Below are 20,378 nucleotides of genomic sequence, written 5' to 3' on the forward strand. Positions count from 1 at the left end.
AAAGTACAAAAATTGATTACTTTGTAAAATCAACTAATATTACGATTTTAAGTTATTTTTGAGGAAAAATATTTTGTTTTCCTATTTCTCTAAATTAAAAGTATATACTAATGTGTCAGTTTCTGTATTTTTTTTAATTTAAAACTAGTCTAACAAATAATTAATTTTAGTGTGCTTGGTATGTTATCTCTTGCCTTGTTTAAAGAAAAAAAGGTTTGTTATCGTATCCCTTAATGTAGTTCAAGATTTTTCCAGCCAGTTTTGTATTGCAAATTATGGCCTTATAGATGGGGTAGAATTTAATTTTGTTATTCTCTTTACAAAAGAATAATAAAAAAGAAAAAATAAAGGCTTAAAAATTAAAACAGTGAAAAATTAAAGTAAAATAAAAAAATAAAATTACTACTTTGTAAAAGGAAAGAGCCTGGAGCTTTTCTTATCTACCTTCCTCATCTGTTCAATATTGTTTTTCAGATTTTGTATTATTAATTATACTTAATATATTATAAATCTGATATACAAATTATACTATCTACAATAATTATATTATTTATATCAGGAGCATTTTTTAAATACCTAAATTGATTATTTATTTAATTAACTAATTTTATACTCAATATTATTATAGTTTATTTATCATTTATGTATTTTTACAAATTTTACATCACAAATACAAAGTTATGTAGTATGCTATATAAGTACTAAGTAGATAGATTTTTTGGTATATTTAGATTTTTCTGTATATATACATAATTATATTTTTTCTAGAAGTTTTAAAACTAAAAGTTTTTAGTGATAAAGAATATTTAAAATAGTAAAAATATTTTTATATTAGAAATTAAACCATTTATTCTTCAGTTTAATTATTCTCGCAAAATTATTATTGCTATTTTCAATTAAAAAACTTTTTAAACATTTTCTTAGAAATGGTATATTCAAAATACTGTGATATTTGATTGAAAGCAATGATCAATTATCATATTTAAATAAATGATAAAAGTAGAGATACATTATACTCGCCATTTTTTATATTTATTTAATTAATTTTAATGTTTTTCTTAAACTTAGAAAACTATTCTTGAATAATTTCTCTTAGACGTCAATATTTTTTTTACCACTTGAGAAACTACTCATAAAATAAAAAAAAAACTTACTATTAACCCTATAGTGAAATGTAAATAATCTTTTAACATCCAAATGGTTAGCTATTATTAAAAGTCTGGTGATTTAGGTTAAGTTAGACATTTTTTAGTACAGTGATTATATTATGCCGTAAAAATTAAAATTTTACAGTTTAACAATTATTTTATTAAACAATGTTAATACATATTATGTCTGTAATACTAATACTAAGTGTTTCATTTTAATTTCTTTTTCTTTAAATCGAAAAATAATTTCATTTAAAATTTTTTTTTTTTTAATTTTTACCTTTTTGAATAACACTACATTTTTAATTGTATATTTCTAAGCGAAATATTCTGAGTATTTCAATCTATAAAAATAAAATTTTACTGAGTACCCCTGTTTAACTTTACTTGTCAAAACTTAAATGCTTATATAAAATTAATTAGGAATTCTATTTTTATGTATTGAAATAATTCAAAAACTATTCTATTTTGGATTATAAAATTAAATTTGTATGTTATCATTTTTAAAAGTAAAAATTTAAAAAATGATGTAATACTTATCGTATTTCTACTAGAAGATGTATTACTATTTTTTTTTTTTTTAAGAGTTATAACTTTTTGAAATAATGAGTGTTGACATTTAAATGGACTACTCCGTATATGTTTTGAATAATATTTAAACCCAAAGACTAATGTACGGTTTTATTAAAAAAATTAATAATATATTTATGTGTTTATTGAGGATATCTTACTAAATTTTAGTAAAATATGGACATTTTTAAATACTTAAGTTCAATATTTTTGAAAATAAGGTTTTCACTTTTGTGTGTTTTCATTAAATATACGTAATACTTACAAACATAAATGTTATTATTAAAAGAGTAAAAAATAAATGTATTTTAATTAATTTCACGTTTTTTCAAAATTTATTAAATATCAATAATATTGATAGATGTGGCTATAATGAATGAAAATATTATGACATCCGTACAATGTGTGTATTGTTAAGTAAATGTTAATAGTCTATTGTCTCATGATTTGCAATGTAAATCATCCAATTAAATAGCAAACAGTACACTTATTTTACAAAAGTTTTAATACTCTTTAACTAAAATCATCAATTTGTTTCTAAAAAATTCAAGGCTAAAAAGAACTAAAAAAAATTAATAATATAATTTTTAGCATTAACTATGGTATTATTTTAGATATTATTTCCGATTTATTAAGTATAATAATAATAGTATCAATAAAAATATTGTATTTTATTATGGAAAGTTATTTTTTCTATTTTACCATTTCTTTAAATTCAGAGTTTAGAATTTATTGGTTTGACAATAATTTAATAATATATTTAATTTTTGTTTTAATATTGCTGTTTAAACCGTTAAAACTGCTGCTAAATTAGTTATTGACAAAATAAATTTTGTTTTGTTATTTATTTTATTGCAATTCAATAATTAATATCTATTGAGACTTAATATAATTAAAAATAATATTTTCACTCTTTTTGTGACTTTTTATTTTAAAGTTTAAAAATATAATACAAGTTTTTTCCTATAAATTTGTTTATACTAGAACTAAGAAATATTAAAATACATAATCAAAATTATTAATTTTTAGGTATTTAAAATTCAAGTTTTTTCATATTAGATATTTAAACAAAAATTAACGATTTTAATTAGTTTAAAAAAAAAAAAAAATTATTATTCGTAAGAATTTAAAATTTTTGACATACGAGTATTATTTAATGTCTAATTATTAAGATTAATTTTATGCAATTTATACTGTTTTATGGCATTGTCTCATAAGCTAATAACAATACTAATAATATTATAATTATTTTATTATAAAATATAAGTGATTTATTTTTGAAAAATAATTATTGAACCATATCTTTTTATTATAAAAGAATGTAGCGTTTGTATAATTTCAAAATTGTTTGCGAATTATTATGTACATGATAAATTAAATTAATTTTAAAAATATAATTGTATTATTAATTTATGATTAAATGTGCTATTATTTCTAAAACCCCTTTAAAATAATTGGCAACATTACATTGTTGATTAATAACAACGTTATGAAAAAAAATTCAAATCATTGTTTATTTGTTCTATATCTAAATTTATTATTTTATTCGTATTATAAATGCTTTCTTAATTATTACAGTATCTATATTATAAATATATATAAACAAACCCAACTAACGTACTTAATTTTTTAATCATCTATATGTTATTCATTACGTTATTATATAATTCATAATTTATACATAGTGATTCTTATTTAAAATATATAATTTACTGCAATTTAATATTTATAAAAATCAACATTTAATTTGCATATTAAACACTAATGTTTAAAAAAAATGTATACAAATTAAAATTTTGTAAAAAACCTAAGTATAAATAATAACTTATAAAGTTTTATTTATAATAAGGTTATTTACTCTTATATTAAAGCTTTCAACTAATAATAATACAACACAAAATTAGACTGCTGACTGTACATTTTCTATGATGTGTTAGACGAAGATAATACCTACGAGTTTAACGTCCTCTTAAGTCACACCAAGTAACTCAGTGCTAGAATAACCTTATAATTACTTATATTTTAGATAATACTATACTAGTGTGTTTCTACAATATTACCCACTATTTTAAATCAACAACTAAACTTCTGGTACCTAATTAAAAAATTATATACAATTAATTTATGTCAGACTGCTGCTTTATAATTAAAAATATCAGACATTCTTTGCACGTAGATAGTAACTAGATTATTTTTGGCGGGCAACTACGACCAATTCCAGTGAATTATAAATTATCCATTACTTAAACGGTGTATAATTCAAATCTTTTATTTTTTAAATTCATTTTTCTATAAAATAAAATATACATATTTCCTATGCAATTTACACTGTGAAAACCTCCAAAATTATAAATTCATATTGTTTATTATATTTGATTAGTTATTTACAACGTATTATATAATTTACTCTTTATTACAAAATATTAAAACCGTCATAAAGTTTACCAATTTTTTTTTATTTGGGATTTTTATATAACGAATTATTAATAAGTTTTGATAAATGTTTCATTATCTTTGATATTTATATATACATTAACTAAGACAATAATTATTATAACAGTACATTTATAGTTTATACTCGAATAATATTGTGTCTGATGAGAGATTTTCATGAAACCCCGAGGATTTTTATTGTAATTGACACGTAAACTATTATAAGAAGTAATACTCTTTAGAAACTTCTGATTAACTAATTTGGTACTTACTTAAATAAAATATTATTATAGATTAATTCATAATATATTATTTTATTATTTTTAATATTTGTAATTGCTTTATAATATAGTTTAATAATTAGTAAATGTTATCATATAGCATAGTTTAGATTATCTGTATTCTTTTAAATCCAATACTGATTTCAAGCAATTACATGAACAAAATACATGGTAATTCAAGAATGAATTAACTGTTGTTTGAATAATAAAGTTTAATTGTATTTGTTTACAAATTCTAATACTTAATTTGAGTTTCATACAATAATCAACAATATATTATGCACGTCAAACAATATTCTTGGCTCTAAAATCTTGTATATTATATAGATGTATACACTTGTATATGCCGTAGTCTTTTAAGATACTTTTGTGCAAAACTTACCGGGAAGGTTAATTCGTTACATTATTCGAGCACGGAGACTGCTAATAAAGACGTGATTGTACCCGAGCGTGCGCGCGCTCCCAAAACTTTTCTTCCTCGCTTTCCGCATATGCATATAGTATTCATTAAAAACCACCCCAAGTTTATTCGTTGAACTTCAACTGAGTGTATGGATATATTTACTCTATGTATGTGTATAATATATAAACGTCGTTACTCCAAGATCTCGATGGGAGGGGGGGTTGCTTGGTTTGTGAAAGTATATATTATCTCTTGCCCGAAATTATTATTCAACTTTCGTATAATAATTTCGCAATCATTAACAATTTTCTATTTCCCCTTCCATCACCGTCTTTGACACAAAGATAATGCACGTGTAATAATAATATATACCTATACGCACGCTTGTCTTCTGCAGTACATATGTATATTTTATAAACACTTTATACCATGTAAATTTTCAATATTTTGAACCGAAACACCACCGTGCATTAGAACGAGAAAAACCGGAGCGCCAAATCAAGAGTACAGTTTAGAGAGGAGAGTTGAGTGACCCCCGTGGCGAACTATACAACAACAAGGCACATGCCTATACACACACACACACACACATACACACACACACATATAGAGTGAATATAAGCTGCTTGTGCATATAGCCGTGAGAAGAAGGCGCGCATCCCGCCCGCCGCACGCCGCCTACCGGATGCTTGTCACGATTTTCCTGGGCGAGATCATCGCGCAACAGCCACCCCACCCCCGCGTCCGACGCGACCTAGGCTGGTGGCCGCTGCCGCAGCGATATGATATTATTATATAAATAACCTTTCACCGTGATACACACACACACACACACACACACACACACACACACACACGCACGCTCGCGTTCGAACGCGCTCACACGGACTATCTCGCGGGGTACACGCGAAAACCGTAATAAACGCGCACGCAGGGTAGATATAAGTAATATACACAAGCAGCAATCGTGTGTGCGTGTGTGTCATTGTTTTCCTTATATCTGGGAAAATAAAAGCAATTCATAAAATATATTTAGTATTGAGAATCTTAAAATCGAACGATGAACTACATTACACATTTAAATGCAAATATAAACATCGGTTAAGGATAATAATATAATAATTTAGGTATTATAGTATTCGTGTATAACGAGAGGTGTTATAATAAAATATATTGACTTTGTGTGGTATGTAGATTAATACGCGGTTTAATTGGATATGATTTCTAAGAAATTAACTTAACCTAATAAATTAAAAAAATTCAGATTTAAAGTATGATAAGAAAGAATGTATATAATCATACACGTCACCTTAACTATTGTGTAATTAACGTGTTAATGATTACCAAAGTTCATACTGCATCTGCGTGTTTCTATAGTAGGTACGCTAAAAGTAAAACTATACTGTAAAATATTATTGAAAATAAACTAATATATTTATTTTATGGATATATAATCTTCTTTTACACATATTCAAAAAATAAATAAATAAATAAAGCATTATATGTAAAATTGTTAAATGCATGCACGTATTTATTTTTAATTGGTAATAATTGTATGTTTATATCAAACAGATACAATAGAACCGTATATTATTCTATTTTATCATTATTATATAGAACATAATATAGGTAGTTATTTCGTTTTGTAAATCTATACAAAAACGCTTATAATGTGAAATTCAGTAACTTATTAAATATTTATTATCATAATTATTTTACCTATTTAAAACCTTTAACTAAAAAATAAATAAATTACATTTTTGGTAAAGAAACTTTATTTTTACAATAAAATAAAATAAAAGTAGGTATTCTTATACTCGTTAGTCCTTAGTACCTGTATGATAAGCTCATAACTAATTAGTATTTTCATAGATGCATCATGTTAAAATTAATAATTCAATATTGCTTAATATATTTTATTTGGAATTGTTGAGTTGATATTTTTTTTTTTTTGTTGTTCAAAAGATAGCCAATTAAAAGTAATGCAAAATAAATGATTTTCTATCAGTATGTTAAACTGCTTGTCTTTAAATCTGACCGATTAATAGCATTTTATGTAAAAATATAAAGCTCTTCAAATAATCATTTTTATAAGTTAATAAATGCATGTTTACATACTTTAACTTTATGTTATATTATCTTGTTTTCAGGCTAGATTAAAATGTTCTTTCTGTAGATTTTGCACGTATACATTTCTCATATTATGTTTTAAATTACCATATCGTATTATATTAATTGGAAATGAGTGAATTTGTTAATTATTATCATATTTTACTATTACTTTTATTCTTTCGAGAACTATCAAAATTTCTTGTTATTTAGTTGTAATTACAAAGAAAAATTATTTACGTTAAACGGCCTCTGAAATTAGTTTATCACACTAATGAATTAGGTAATTATTTAAATATATTACCATAGTGCAGTTATTTATATTTTAAAATTATATCGTAATTTTTCTTTTTAATATTTATTTTGAAAGAAATAATTATGTGTATATAGAAGTATTATATATGTTTGCATACCTGCATGATTAGTGTATCTCAAGGATAAAATAGCAAAATGTTTAAATGCGTCACCAATGATAAACATATCTTAAAAAAACAATAAATAAATAAAAATAAGACACATTTATACAAAAAAAAAAAAAACAACTCAACTATTTAACGTTTTAAATTTTAAATGTTATATAATACTAATGTGTTTTTAATAAATGATGATAAACATTTTAATATAGTTCATAAAAGTATAAAATAGAATAATATAAAAACAAACTTAATTTAACTATTAATTATAATGCCATATACATTTTATGTGTATAATAGTGTTTTAAATATTAACAGTACCTATTTATAATTGTCACAAAACGTATCCGTAAATAATCAAAACAGTTACATGTATGATGTGAAAATATAACAATTATAATTGATAATTGATTTTATGTAGATAAACGGTGACTAATCACTTGGCAGATTAAAAATTTCAAATACTACATTATATGATTAAAAATATGATAAAAAAACGTATAGCATATGTTGGAGAGTTTGCATTATATGCTTTTTAAGTTTAAATAAATAGAGTCAATAGAAATAATGCTTGTAGGGTAAAAGATTCTAAGTATTTCTGTGTACTTAAAGTAAAAATAATACATATTTAATTATTGGTATTTTGATAGATTGAAATTAATAAATACTTATTATTGATTAGATAGATAAATGGAAAAAATGAAGAATTTTATATTTTGTTCTTTTAAGTAATTTAAATAATTGATTGTACCTACCTACTAGAAAATACACCATCCGCGTATGTTGATTTAGTATCTTTTACAGTTACTGCAGTATACCATACTTGAGTTCAGTACTAGTTTTGTTTTCCTTAATATTATATAGTAAATTGATCTACCTATTATCAAAAAATTCAATACATTATCTGTATTTGTGTTTTAGTTTTTTTCGATGTTTCAATTTTTAAGTGAATTATGAACTAATGAGATTGTAAAATTTAAAAATAATTTTATAGCTCACTTGAAAATTAAAATATCGTAATAATTTGACAAACAAACTCAAATAAGGTTCTTATCAATAATTTTGACATTTAGTAAATATATTATAATTTTATGACTAACAACGTAAAATGTATTCTGCTGAACGCAAATTTGCTTATTATACGTTTCTAAGACAACGACAACGAAAACATGTGTGGTGAGCATCCTCTAAATTAAAAATATTGTTACAATTTTAAATCAACAAATTAGGCTGCTATAAAATTCTTAGCGTTATTATATTTCTACTTATAGTATTAATAATATTATTATCATGTATTAAATGTTTTAATTGCATTGTATTAAAGATAAAAAAACAATGTATAATCTAATAAGTTAGGTTTTTCATGTACATTTTTTTTAAATAATACTTTACATATTCAAAATTAAGTTAATTATTTAGTGTTTAAAAATTTTAAGCTGGGCTTTAAATGTTACATTTTTATCGACTTAATTGGTGATTAGTCAATAAAACTTAAATTATTCGAAAGTCTTTTTAGATAAGTATACATATATATTACATACGATAAGTGGACCATTGCCCTACTACCTTAAGCTACCAACTATGAATGTTTTAGGTTTCCATCACGTAAATTGCATGACTTAATGTTTTTATTTCTTTTTCTTGAGAACACCTATTTTTATTGTTATATTTTGGTATAGTCGTGTTGGAAGGTTACCAGTAACTTAATAACGTCATACACCTGATAATTTTTCTGAATTGGATACTTAGAAAGTCAGATATAATTTAAACTATGCAGTAGTTTTAACATATTTTGAGAAAATGTTAAAAGTTGAAGTATTTGGTAAAAATGTTCATCAATTAAAAAAAAACGTGTATATAATATATTAATACAATTAATGAAAGGTAAATGCAAAATGGTTTAAAGTGTAAAAACTTGATCCTTATTGTATTTAATTATATTTTAATTTTATTATTTTTCAGTTATACAAACATAATATTTTATTATATTTATATAAACACAATGTTCAATAAGACTAATATATTTGTAAACAACATTTTATTCAGTAATTTATGCTTTGATAAATGGTGGTATTTTATAATACTATTTAATATTTTATGATTATCTTTAAAAATACCAAACTTATCGCTTTCTAATATTATAATATCATATCTGTGTAAGATTGTTTAGATGATATAAAAACAGTTTGGGTCTTATTAGGTATGTAAGATATCGTAATATCATATACATTTATTGTATACAATTCACTATGATTTAATCTGTTCTAGATAATTAGTAATAATGGGTAGGTATATAAAATAAAAGTTGTAAAAAAACATGAATCATGATAATAATATAAATAACTAATTCATTCTTTAAATTATTAAATCATTATATATTATGTTAATTACCTAATATATGTTTATTAACACTTGTAGCTAAGTTATAATTTATTTTAATATTAAATAATATATATTTCCATTTTTAAACGTTGTATATCAGATTTTTTTGTCTTATACTATAAAACTAAGGCTTACTTATATATTATGTATTAAATTTGTTAATTATTATACATTTCTATTTACTGTAATAGTAATTTAACTACACAAAATGCGTTCACGCTTGATAGTATTAAGAATAGAGTTTTATGACGATTTATGTATATCTTGCGATTTTTCTTTTCCTTTTCCATGTGAAATCACTGTAGGGAGAATCATTGCGAAATTGAAAGGCGACGGCGGAACAAGATGACAGCGTACATCACAGAACTCTCGGACATGGTGCCGGCATGTCAGTCGCTAGCTCGGAAACCAGATAAACTCACCATACTCCGAATGGCTGTTAACCATATGAAAAGTCTCAGGGGTACGTATTTAAAATATAAATATTGTGAATACAACAAATGTTTTCAAACATTTGTAAAAACCTACTAGTCATAAAATACCAGTTATATTTTTAGATTGTAATATCTTAATTAGATAGAAGATTAGATACACTAATGTTCGTATTGTACAAGTTTTGATATGAATGTAAATTTTAAATTATACGTAGTCAATCTTAACTACAAAATGTTGTCAAGACATTCTATAAATGCCTATACTCTTATCTCCACAATCATCGCTATCCCCTGGTTTAAGAATTTCCCATCCCTTCTATTCCTTGTAATCCCAGAAATTGCCTAAAACAAACTTCATGTCGTGATCTATTGATTAATTAATCTTCTCCTATCCATGTCATGAAGTGTATCACTAAATAAATAACTCTCACAAACCTTTACAGATTGTAAAAATTCTAGAGAAAGAAATCTTCAACGCTCAGTGTGTTTTATGTGAGGTGTACCTATTTACTGTATAAATTATGTAAAAAAAACTATATTGTTGTAGTATGGCTAGGATTTTAAAATGTCCAATTATTAATTTTAAAAATTACTTGTAAGCTGCATACATTATCTTTACAATAATAATAATTTTATTTATTTATTTTTTGATAATTTAATGTTATTTTTACGCTGATAGATGGAACCTCTTTGTTTCTTTCAAGATATATTGAAACTAATAGATAGAATCACAAAAATATTGATATATTTATTTTTTTTAATACTTTATAATGTTAGAATTTTACTCTAATGCGGACTGCATAATATTTGTACATGGAGTACGTAACAAATGAATACCATAATCGAAAATGTTTCCTTAGTTACTGATAATCGTGTTTATATAATTTATATAAATATCATAAAATACTTCAATTTTCTGAATTCAAATTTTACTAATCAAATTAATTTTACTAATGATAATTAACAAATGATTTAGTGTGACTTTTTTATTATTTGTAAACTTTGAATCGAATTAACTATTAATTATTTTATTTTATCAAATTGATTTTATTAGATCTTTTTTAATGTAACAATCCGTTATTAAATCTTGTAATTACCTATTTTTTAAATTTCTATAAACATATCTATGGTCTCATTGATATTTATTTTTTTATTTTCATTGATTTAATTCCCAGAGTAGTTTAATCCTCAACACCTTAATAGGAAGTATCAAATAACACTTGCATACACACGTCGTCTATACTACTCTCCTTCTAGATAATAACATCGCTGAAAGGACGCGATAGAACTCGCAAATTCATTTCGGACAACAAAAATGCTTTGTTGCAGGATGCGTGTTTCCTTTTCCCTTTTTATTTACTTCCTTCCGCACAGGACAATGTGTGTGTAAGTGTGCTCTATCGTAGTCTATCTAATACCCCAAATTACGTTCAAGACCGCCATGAATTCAATTACAACATCTTTTCCCTGTTCTCTGTGCGTGATTTTTTTAATTTTTCTATTCCGATTATTTATTATTCATACGCTGCATTAACTATTTGTTAATATTTTGTATGGTGTAAGTATTAGGAAATTATTTTTACCGCATAGTGAAAACAAATTTTTTACTGTATAAGGTATCCGATAAGTTATTCAACTATAATAATAGTTTATGCGTATATGCTCTGTTTGCAGTTTTTTATTTTTCATCAGCGTTAATCGTCACGGTGCAATAGCATACAAATAATAAAATAAATCGTTGAATTTGCTAACTTAAGCCCAAGTTTTTAACCAAGTACCTGCCTAATGTATTATTTGGTCTCCAACTACTCTATTGGTATTATTACAAGTGCTTGTATAGTTTATGACTTCGAAAAATGTCAAACGAAGTATATGTTTTTTTTTCATTGATACATATATTATATTGTTTCCTTAAAAAATACTTACCATTTCAACAAAACATGCTGATTGATTAATCCTTCTCGTGCTCCTAACTGCTATTATTATTAATTTGAATACAACAAATTCTTATTTAAACATTACCTTTGTTTGATGATTTAAAATTATATTTATTTCCTTTGTCAATAATGTGTAGAAATAAAAGAGTAAGAAAATAACCATCTTATAAGTAGATAAGTAGTTACAATAAAGCAATTTTATGGTCGTGTTTATAACTTTTTAGTGGTCAATGATTATTTTTCACTTAATACCTTAGGTAGGTACATAGATATTTTTCTTTTCTCTTTATACCATCGTTTTTGTCATAATAACGGTTACCTCTTATACCGAGTACAAAACGATTGTATTCAAATGGACGGTATGCGGATGACGAGAATGAGTATTGTCGCATTATAGGTGGCATATACGTTTGTTTGGAACCCGGTCAAGTCAAAGCCAGTTATATATTATTATTATTATTATTATTATTATTATTATTATTATTATTACTATTATGCTAGAAATAATGTATAATAATAATATTTAATATTCACCAGGTTAAGCGTTATGTCTGCCCGCTGGCGGCATAGCTCTATTGTTTATTGTCACGTCCATTGTCAATTTCCTGTTTCACCCTTCGGTTTTTGACGTACTTTTATTTTATTTTACGGGCGAGATGTGAATGACAATGTTTTTTTTTTCTATTGCGCATTGCCAATTTTATGTCTGATTTAAAGCATAAAACTTATCATTTGTAATTTATTAAACTAAAGATTTTAATTTTTCATAAATTAACTAATTTACCAAAATAAATGAATATATTTATATGAAGTTTTCAACCGTAAATTCAATTATAATGTGTTTAATAGCAATTATGATCTCGTATAGTATAATTGTAACATTATATTATATAATTATAATATATACTTAAATACTTCAATAAATGAATATTTACTATTAAAACATCACGTTCTTTATGATTCGTATTTTTTTTTTAATAATCTTGTATTTTTTGGCTAGTGTAATTTTGCTTTTGGAGATGATATTATTTATTTATTATTAACTCTTGAAAGTAAAAATGTGTTCGATTAGTGCTAGTGCTTAAAACTAAAATATAAAATTTTTATGTAAATTATAGGAACAGGTAACACAAACAACGATGGAACCTACAAGCCTAGCTTTCTAACGGATCAAGAGTTAAAACATTTAATATTGGAAGCAGCTGATGGTTTTTTATTTGTTGTTACATGTGATACTGGTAGAGTTATATATGTTTCTGACTCTGTTGCACCAGTACTAAATTACTCACAAGTATGAATTTACTAATTATATTTTAAAAAAGGTTAAAAAATTATTATTATTATTATTATTATTAATGTTTTATTTTTAGAATGACTGGTTAGGGACAAGTATGTTTGACCATTTACATCCCGAAGACGTAGAAAAAGTTCGAGAGCAACTATCCACACAGGAACCACAAAATTCAGGGCGTATATTAGATTTGAAAACTGGTACAGTGAAAAAAGAAGGTCATCAATGTAAGTCAATTATGAATATTATTAATTGTTTTCTTATGCAATATTTTATTTCCATAATCACATTAAAATTTGATGTATTGTATAGCTTCAATGAGACTGTGTATGGGTTCTCGACGTGGGTTCATTTGTCGAATGAAAATCGGTAATAGTGGTGGTATGATGTCCAGTATATCGGGACATAATCTACACCAACGTCTCAAACAACGTAATACGTTAGGACCAACTCGTGATGGTAATGAATTTGCCGTCATCCACTGCACTGGCTACATAAAGAACTGGCCTCCATCTGGTCAGTTTGATCATCCGTTATCTGGTATGATGTCGATCTGTCGTCTAATCACCTCGATGACACTTACCATAATAGTCGAAAATCCCTCCGTTTAAAACTTCCATGATTAAATTGTTATATAAAATGTTATATATTTAGGTGTTCAAATTGAGCGAGCTGTTGAAGAAGATGGTACTCATTGTTGTTTAGTTGCTATTGGTCGGTTGCAAGTTACTTCCACTCCAAATACTACAGATTTAGCTGGGTCTAATAGTAATGCTGGTAAAAAATAAAACTAATTTAAAGTGTTTTCAAAATCTACTAAATATTCATTACAAATTTCTTTTTAGAATTCATTTCTAGACATTCTATGGATGGTAAATTTACATTTGTTGATCAACGTGTTACACATATACTTGGCTATAAGCCACAAGACCTTTTAAGCAAAACATGTTATGAGTTTTTTCATCCTGAAGACCAAACTCATATGAAAGAAAGTTTTGAACAAGGTAAACTTCTTTTTGATGACCTTAATAAAAATGATTGTTTTTAATTGTTTGATCATTTTTTTAGTTCTTAAAATGAAAGGCCAAATGATGTCAGTGATGTATCGGTTTCGAGGTAAAAATCATGACTGGATTTGGCTAAGAACAAATGCATTTGCATTTTTAAATCCGTATACTGATGATATTGAGTATATTGTGTGCAACAATTCAACAGCTAAGTAAGTTCTTGCATTATTAGATGAAATATGGTTGTTACAATTTTGTATATTTGTTTTATATTAGATCTTCAATGCACTCTCCATCTGAAAGTGGAGTAAATATCAGTAATCCGTCTTCTGAACCAGTTTATCAACAACAGGCACCTGGATTAGATTATACAGTTCAAAGAAGGGATCATGTAGCAGCGCCACCTTATCAAGCTCATGCAATGATTACTGCTGCACCGACAGCTAGTCAGCATATGATACGTAAGTGTTTTAGTTTCAATTTTTTTTTAAAAATTACTTTTATGTTTTTATTTTAAAATAGCCAATAACACTGCGCAAAGACCAAATAGTGCTCAGAATGTATTTAATACATATGAAACAAATGCATCACCCATTAGCTATCATTCGCCTAATCAAGGTACTCAAAGTCAAGTTCAATCCCCATTAATTAATCGCCTTACAAAGTCAAGTCCAACACCTGCACAAACAGCATGGACATTGCGCCAAGTAATATAAAAGAACATTTAAAAAATAAAATATAATAATATTTTAATAATGTATCATCCTATTTATTGTTAATTTAGCCGGTCACTGAAGGTTACCAATATAATCAAGAAATGAGTCCATCTCGTTCACCATCAGGTCCAACATACACACAATTGAGTGGTGGTGCAAGACAAACAACGTATCACAATCCATCACCAGCAACTGCATCACCTGGTAAAATATAAAGATGAAATTGTTAAATTTTTCTGAATTATTATTTAATTATTCTTTTGTGTAAAATGACAAATAATTTTAAATAATAAACTTAAAACATTCAATTGGTTTTTTTTCCATAGGAATGTGGGGTTGGCAAGCTGGAGCAACTGGGGCCACAGCTGTGGCAAATAATGTACCACCACATTCGCATAGTGGCCATCCACAAGAGCTTTCTGATATGATGATGCAAATGCTTGATCAAAGTGCTGCAGCTGCTTCATTTGAAGATCTTAACATGTTCAACACAAATTTTGAATGAGTTTATAATTGTCTGATTATATGTTAAACAAATTTATTAGGAATAAAATTAGTGCAGTTATCACAAATTACCCAAGTATATGTTATAAATTAAGTTTGTTTAATATCTGCCTGTAAGGTATTATCAACACCACCTGTGGTAGTATTATATAGTTTTTATGTATATTAGAAACTAATATCATAATTTACATGATATACTGAATACCTGTTGTTGTATGTTTAATATCATAGATTCTTTAATATATGTAGTCTATACAAATATAATAAGAATCTCATATCAAGATTATTAATAACTTAGTAAGTCCTACTAAATATACTTTAAATGTTTTCAAATAATCATAAATTGACATTATTTTAAACACTGGTTTTTTTTTATAATTTAAACCACACTGCTTTTTACACTACACCAAGTTATAATTTTAATATAGTTTATTCTCTTCTATCACTGATCATTATGAAATTACAACCTCCAAGCTACCTCTGTTATACTCGTTTTAATGCAGTATGAACCTAGGTTAGCTCAGTGCCATAAAAAATAAATAATAAGTAGAATTTTTTGAAAACTTTAATTTCTTAATTCTTAAATCTCTATGAATAGAAGTTCATGATTAATATACAAATATATTTATTTAGACACATATCATTTTCAAAAATATATCAAATTCTTCTGTAATTGTAAATTTATTTTTGATTGTATTTTGTTTATTTTTTTAACTGGATTACTAAATGAACTTTCTAATGGGATATTCTCAATTCAATTTGTGGTTGACAGCTTTATATATACATGAATATCTTAATAAGAATAACATTGAGCCAAAAAACCAGTGGTCAACTTCAAATATCAGTCCATTGAAAGTTTATTTTATTTGTCCATATCATGTATACAAAATTGTATATAATATTGTATGTTAATAATAGTATTATTTACTTTATACTGATGTAAGTGTGTGGAATTTTTTTTATAATTTAAATATGAATATTTCTAAATAATTTGTTATTTTATTGTCTAAAAAAAAAATACTATTTTATACAAACATAAATATGTATATATTATATATGATATATATATACATATAACATGAAATTCTGTATAAATATACATATAAAGAAATAATGGTGATTCCATTATATTCTTTTAATTAACCACCATTTTCACTTATACCACTGCTACGAATTTTTCCCTTTTTCTCTTTTGCGCAGTTTATTTAAAATATATACATTGTAAATACAACACTTTGTTTTAAGTTATATACATAATTTTTATTATTGTACATTATATTATAACAGTTTAATAGAAGTATTGTATAATTAAATGAAATATATTTAGAGGTTTTTTTTTAATAACCAAACTGTGTAATTTTTATATTATTTTCCTGGTATTGTGCACTATGTTATGGATTGGTTAACCTAACCTAACCTACTACAGTACAACCCTATAGTTAATATTCTTACTGATAAAATTTAATTCAAAAATTATATCAAACATAACTGTGTTTGTTAAATTGTTCCAGTAATGATATAATTGTTGAGTATTATCAATGCTTAACAGCATTAAATCAATAATTTTCTTCATATGTTTTTATTAAATTGATTAATAATCATATTATTTATTTTGAAAATACAGCATATTCTTACCTAATCACTTGAATGTAGCATTTTTTATTGCCATTATAGATTTAAGATGTTAACATATCTTTTTTCATTTTTGGTTTCTACCAGTTAAAACTATACCGTTAAATACACATATCAAAATTTATCTCTATCTTCAGATGTTTTTCTTTATTGAATATTTGGCTTTATCAACTAAGTGTCTTTTTTTATTTAGCTCTTCCATTTTGACCATGATCTTTTTCGATTTGAAATCTTTTTCATCATTTAACCTGTCAATCTTTTTTTTAATTTCCATTCATTTTTATAAGAATCAAAGTACAAAATGTATGACATATATTTTTGGAATACTTTTATTTTAAATACCATCAATCTTTGTTCTTTGATTTTTCTTAAAGGACATGTTACAATACCATTCAATTATGACTAATATTTGAAATAGTTTTTGGATTTTAGAATATGACTTGTGTTAGCAAAATAATATTGAAAATTGTTAGCTTAGTTGTTCAATGTCTAAATAGGTAACGATAAAAAAGTACTTTAAAAAATTATGTCATATAAATGGAAATTATATATTGTAAAATAATAAGGTTGTAAACCATATGAAAAAATTCTATCCACAAATAAAAGTTAACACTGGCAATAGAATATACTTGATAATATCTTAAATCTAATACCCTTAGAAATTAACTGTAATATATTTAAACTATTAAATTGTCATCTTATTGACACATGATAGAAGCTAGTTAACAAGATATTTCATTGAAGTTTCTAATATAAAAGTACTAAATTTGTTTATTGTACCTACAAATCTGTTGTTTATTACCTAATTGTTAAATGTTTTATGAACATTCTAAGTGATAATTTTATAAATGAAAAAATTATTAAATTAATATGATTTTCTCGTGCATATAGATAACTAGCTTTAAATCTGTAGATCACTATACTGTAAAAAATCACCCATTATATGAATGACTTACTGAAATTTCATATTTTTCCTACAAGTACGACGTATGGAAAATATGAATTACTGTGCCTTACATTTGCTTATGACATATGTATTTAGTTAAATGGCGTTTCAAGAATTTATGATTAAAATTAATAAATTAATATTAGAAATGTCATAAATTAAACTCCCAATAGTTTTATTGAGTTTGCATGTGGCATGGATATATAAGGGATGTTTAAGATTTATAAAATAATAATATGAAAATTGATATTCAAAACAAACTTTTACAAAATATAGATGACAACAAAACCACAGTATTGTACTAGGTTCCAAATAAGAAGACATCACTTTAGGACATACAAATAAATCGCAGAACATTGTTCAAACTTCTCAAGCAATGTCTAATTGTTCTGTGATTAATCTCCTAAAGCTGACTGTAGTTGTTGCCATAAAAAACTGTTTAGCTAAAACAGACAGCAACAGACACTATTTGTAGTGTAAAAACATGCATAGTTTTCGACCAATTTTTATCTGCAGCCTGATGACTTTGAAACAGAGTATAGATAAAGATAGATCCAAGGAAATAAAAATAAAATGAGGTACCCAGCCTTTTATTTTATTAAATTATTAATAAAATAACTATTATTAATGTAATATATGGGTACATAATAAAAAAAAATATAACTTATACTCAAATTAGAAATGATTTATTTATATTCCCTGGACATAATAATTAAATAATTTTATTGTTTATCTTTTTGTTTGTTTTTTTCTTTCTCCAAAGCTTCTTTTTCCGCTTCTATGACATTAACCATTTCTTCAAGTGATGCTGGGTCTAACATCTTCATCTTTTCATTATTTTTTAACACTACCAATTCAATGTTTTTTTGACCAGATTGAACTACTTCCAGTAATGCTCTGACTGCCAATTTAATAGTACCTTGTTCAGTGCTTACAGCTTCATCATTATAGTTATCCTATAAAAAAGAAAAATATATAAATATTTTAAAACAAATAAATGTAAGATGATTAAAATGCAATCCCTAAACAAAATTTACCCAATATAGTAAAATCATAGTAGGTATAATATAGTAAATCGGTAATATGTGTAATTTCATACTTAATTGATCTTAAACAATTATCATTTTTATTACCTGTAAGAATTCTTTGACCAATTTTGAATTTCTTCCAGTGGCATTTGCCTTCCACTCGTAATAGATACCGGATGGTTCAGTCTGGAACAGATGTGGTGTGCCATTATTATTAAAACCAGCAATCAGACACGATATGCCAAATGGACGACGACCATTGCTCTGTGTGTATTTCTGCTTGATAGATGCTACGAAACGTGTGATATATTCAGTCGTTACAGTTTCACCGAGAGTCAGGTACTGCGACTGACACTCCATCTGTGCTCGGTTAATGATTACACGCGCATCTGCTGTCAGTCCAGCAAATGCCATCACTATATGCGAATCTAGAGGGCAAATCTTGCGTACAGTACGTTCTTCCTGGAGCATGGCTATAGACTTCTTTTCAACACCGAGTACAACGCAGTCTTTGCCTAGCACACCAATGGCTGTACATCCTTTGCGTACCGCTTCTTGTGCGTATTCTACTTGTAAGAGATGACCATCCGGCGAGAATACCGTGATTGCTCTGTCGTAGCCACCAGACATATTTCTGAGTTGTTAGACAAGATTTTTAGAGGTAAAAGAGAAAATTAATTTACAAAGATCGATATGAAAAATGAAAAACAAAAATTTTCGATTTGCAATCTATTTCACGATATACAAAACAAGCAATGACTAAGGAAATTTAAAATTCTTCGGCACTGCGTCTGATATAGCATATCAATGACTGTTGTCTGTAACCAGTGTGGCCAACTATTGAAACCCACAATTTTAAGTTATCTACGTTGTGACTTGTGGTTTATATTTATTCCCAATTCCCAATTGCTTACTCATGAAGCCATGAACACTTATGGTTATGGAGAGACGGGTGAATAACATAGACAAGTGAACTAAGCAGGCTAAGTTTATACATTATAATTTATAGTATTATTGTGCAATAAGTATTAAGTATGATCCAAGATTGAAATACTGCAACTTTATGAGAAATAAAAATATTTTATTTTAACTGTATTGCCTTGTGTTTAAACTGATATTAGGTACTTATTATAGACTACAGCAA

The 20,378-nt window shown here is 25.6% G+C and overlaps 2 protein-coding genes across 5 annotated transcripts in view; one reads left to right on the forward strand and one right to left on the reverse strand.

Annotated features, from left to right (window-relative positions):
- LOC112603511 (aryl hydrocarbon receptor nuclear translocator homolog) overlaps window positions 1-16,454 on the forward strand; it is a 33,170-nt gene extending 16,716 nt beyond the window's left edge. For 2 of the 4 annotated variants that reach the window (XM_025352110.1, XM_025352107.1), the window contains 11 exons: window positions 10,042-10,202; window positions 13,229-13,401; window positions 13,481-13,628; window positions 13,714-13,941; window positions 14,056-14,178; window positions 14,247-14,405; window positions 14,470-14,620; window positions 14,685-14,869; window positions 14,931-15,115; window positions 15,193-15,328; window positions 15,451-16,454. In XM_025352110.1, the coding sequence (XP_025207895.1) occupies window positions 10,042-10,202; window positions 13,229-13,401; window positions 13,481-13,628; window positions 13,714-13,941; window positions 14,056-14,178; window positions 14,247-14,405; window positions 14,470-14,620; window positions 14,685-14,869; window positions 14,931-15,115; window positions 15,193-15,328; window positions 15,451-15,629 (1,828 nt within the window). In that variant the 3' untranslated portion in view covers window positions 15,630-16,454. The remainder of the gene's footprint in view (window positions 1-10,041; window positions 10,203-13,228; window positions 13,402-13,480; window positions 13,629-13,713; window positions 13,942-14,055; window positions 14,179-14,246; window positions 14,406-14,469; window positions 14,621-14,684; window positions 14,870-14,930; window positions 15,116-15,192; window positions 15,329-15,450) is intronic. The other 2 variants (XM_025352109.1, XM_025352108.1) reach the window with 2 other exon arrangements.
- A 2,447-nt stretch (window positions 16,455-18,901) lies between these two features.
- LOC112603587 (proteasome subunit alpha type-7-1-like) lies at window positions 18,902-20,006 on the reverse strand. The gene is made up of 2 exons (XM_025352236.1): window positions 19,340-20,006; window positions 18,902-19,162 (listed from the first exon to the last, which is right to left on the reverse strand). Exons 1-2 carry the CDS (start codon window positions 19,862-19,864, stop codon window positions 18,929-18,931), a joined length of 759 nt encoding a protein of 252 aa, XP_025208021.1. The 5' UTR covers window positions 19,865-20,006; the 3' UTR covers window positions 18,902-18,928.
- Between the last annotated feature and the right edge of the window lie 372 nt (window positions 20,007-20,378).

Source organism: Melanaphis sacchari, unplaced genomic scaffold (genome assembly GCF_002803265.2).
Source record: "Melanaphis sacchari strain LSU unplaced genomic scaffold, SCAv2.0 Contig10_pilon_pilon, whole genome shotgun sequence".
In the NCBI taxonomy this organism is placed as follows: domain Eukaryota; kingdom Metazoa; phylum Arthropoda; class Insecta; order Hemiptera; family Aphididae; genus Melanaphis; species Melanaphis sacchari.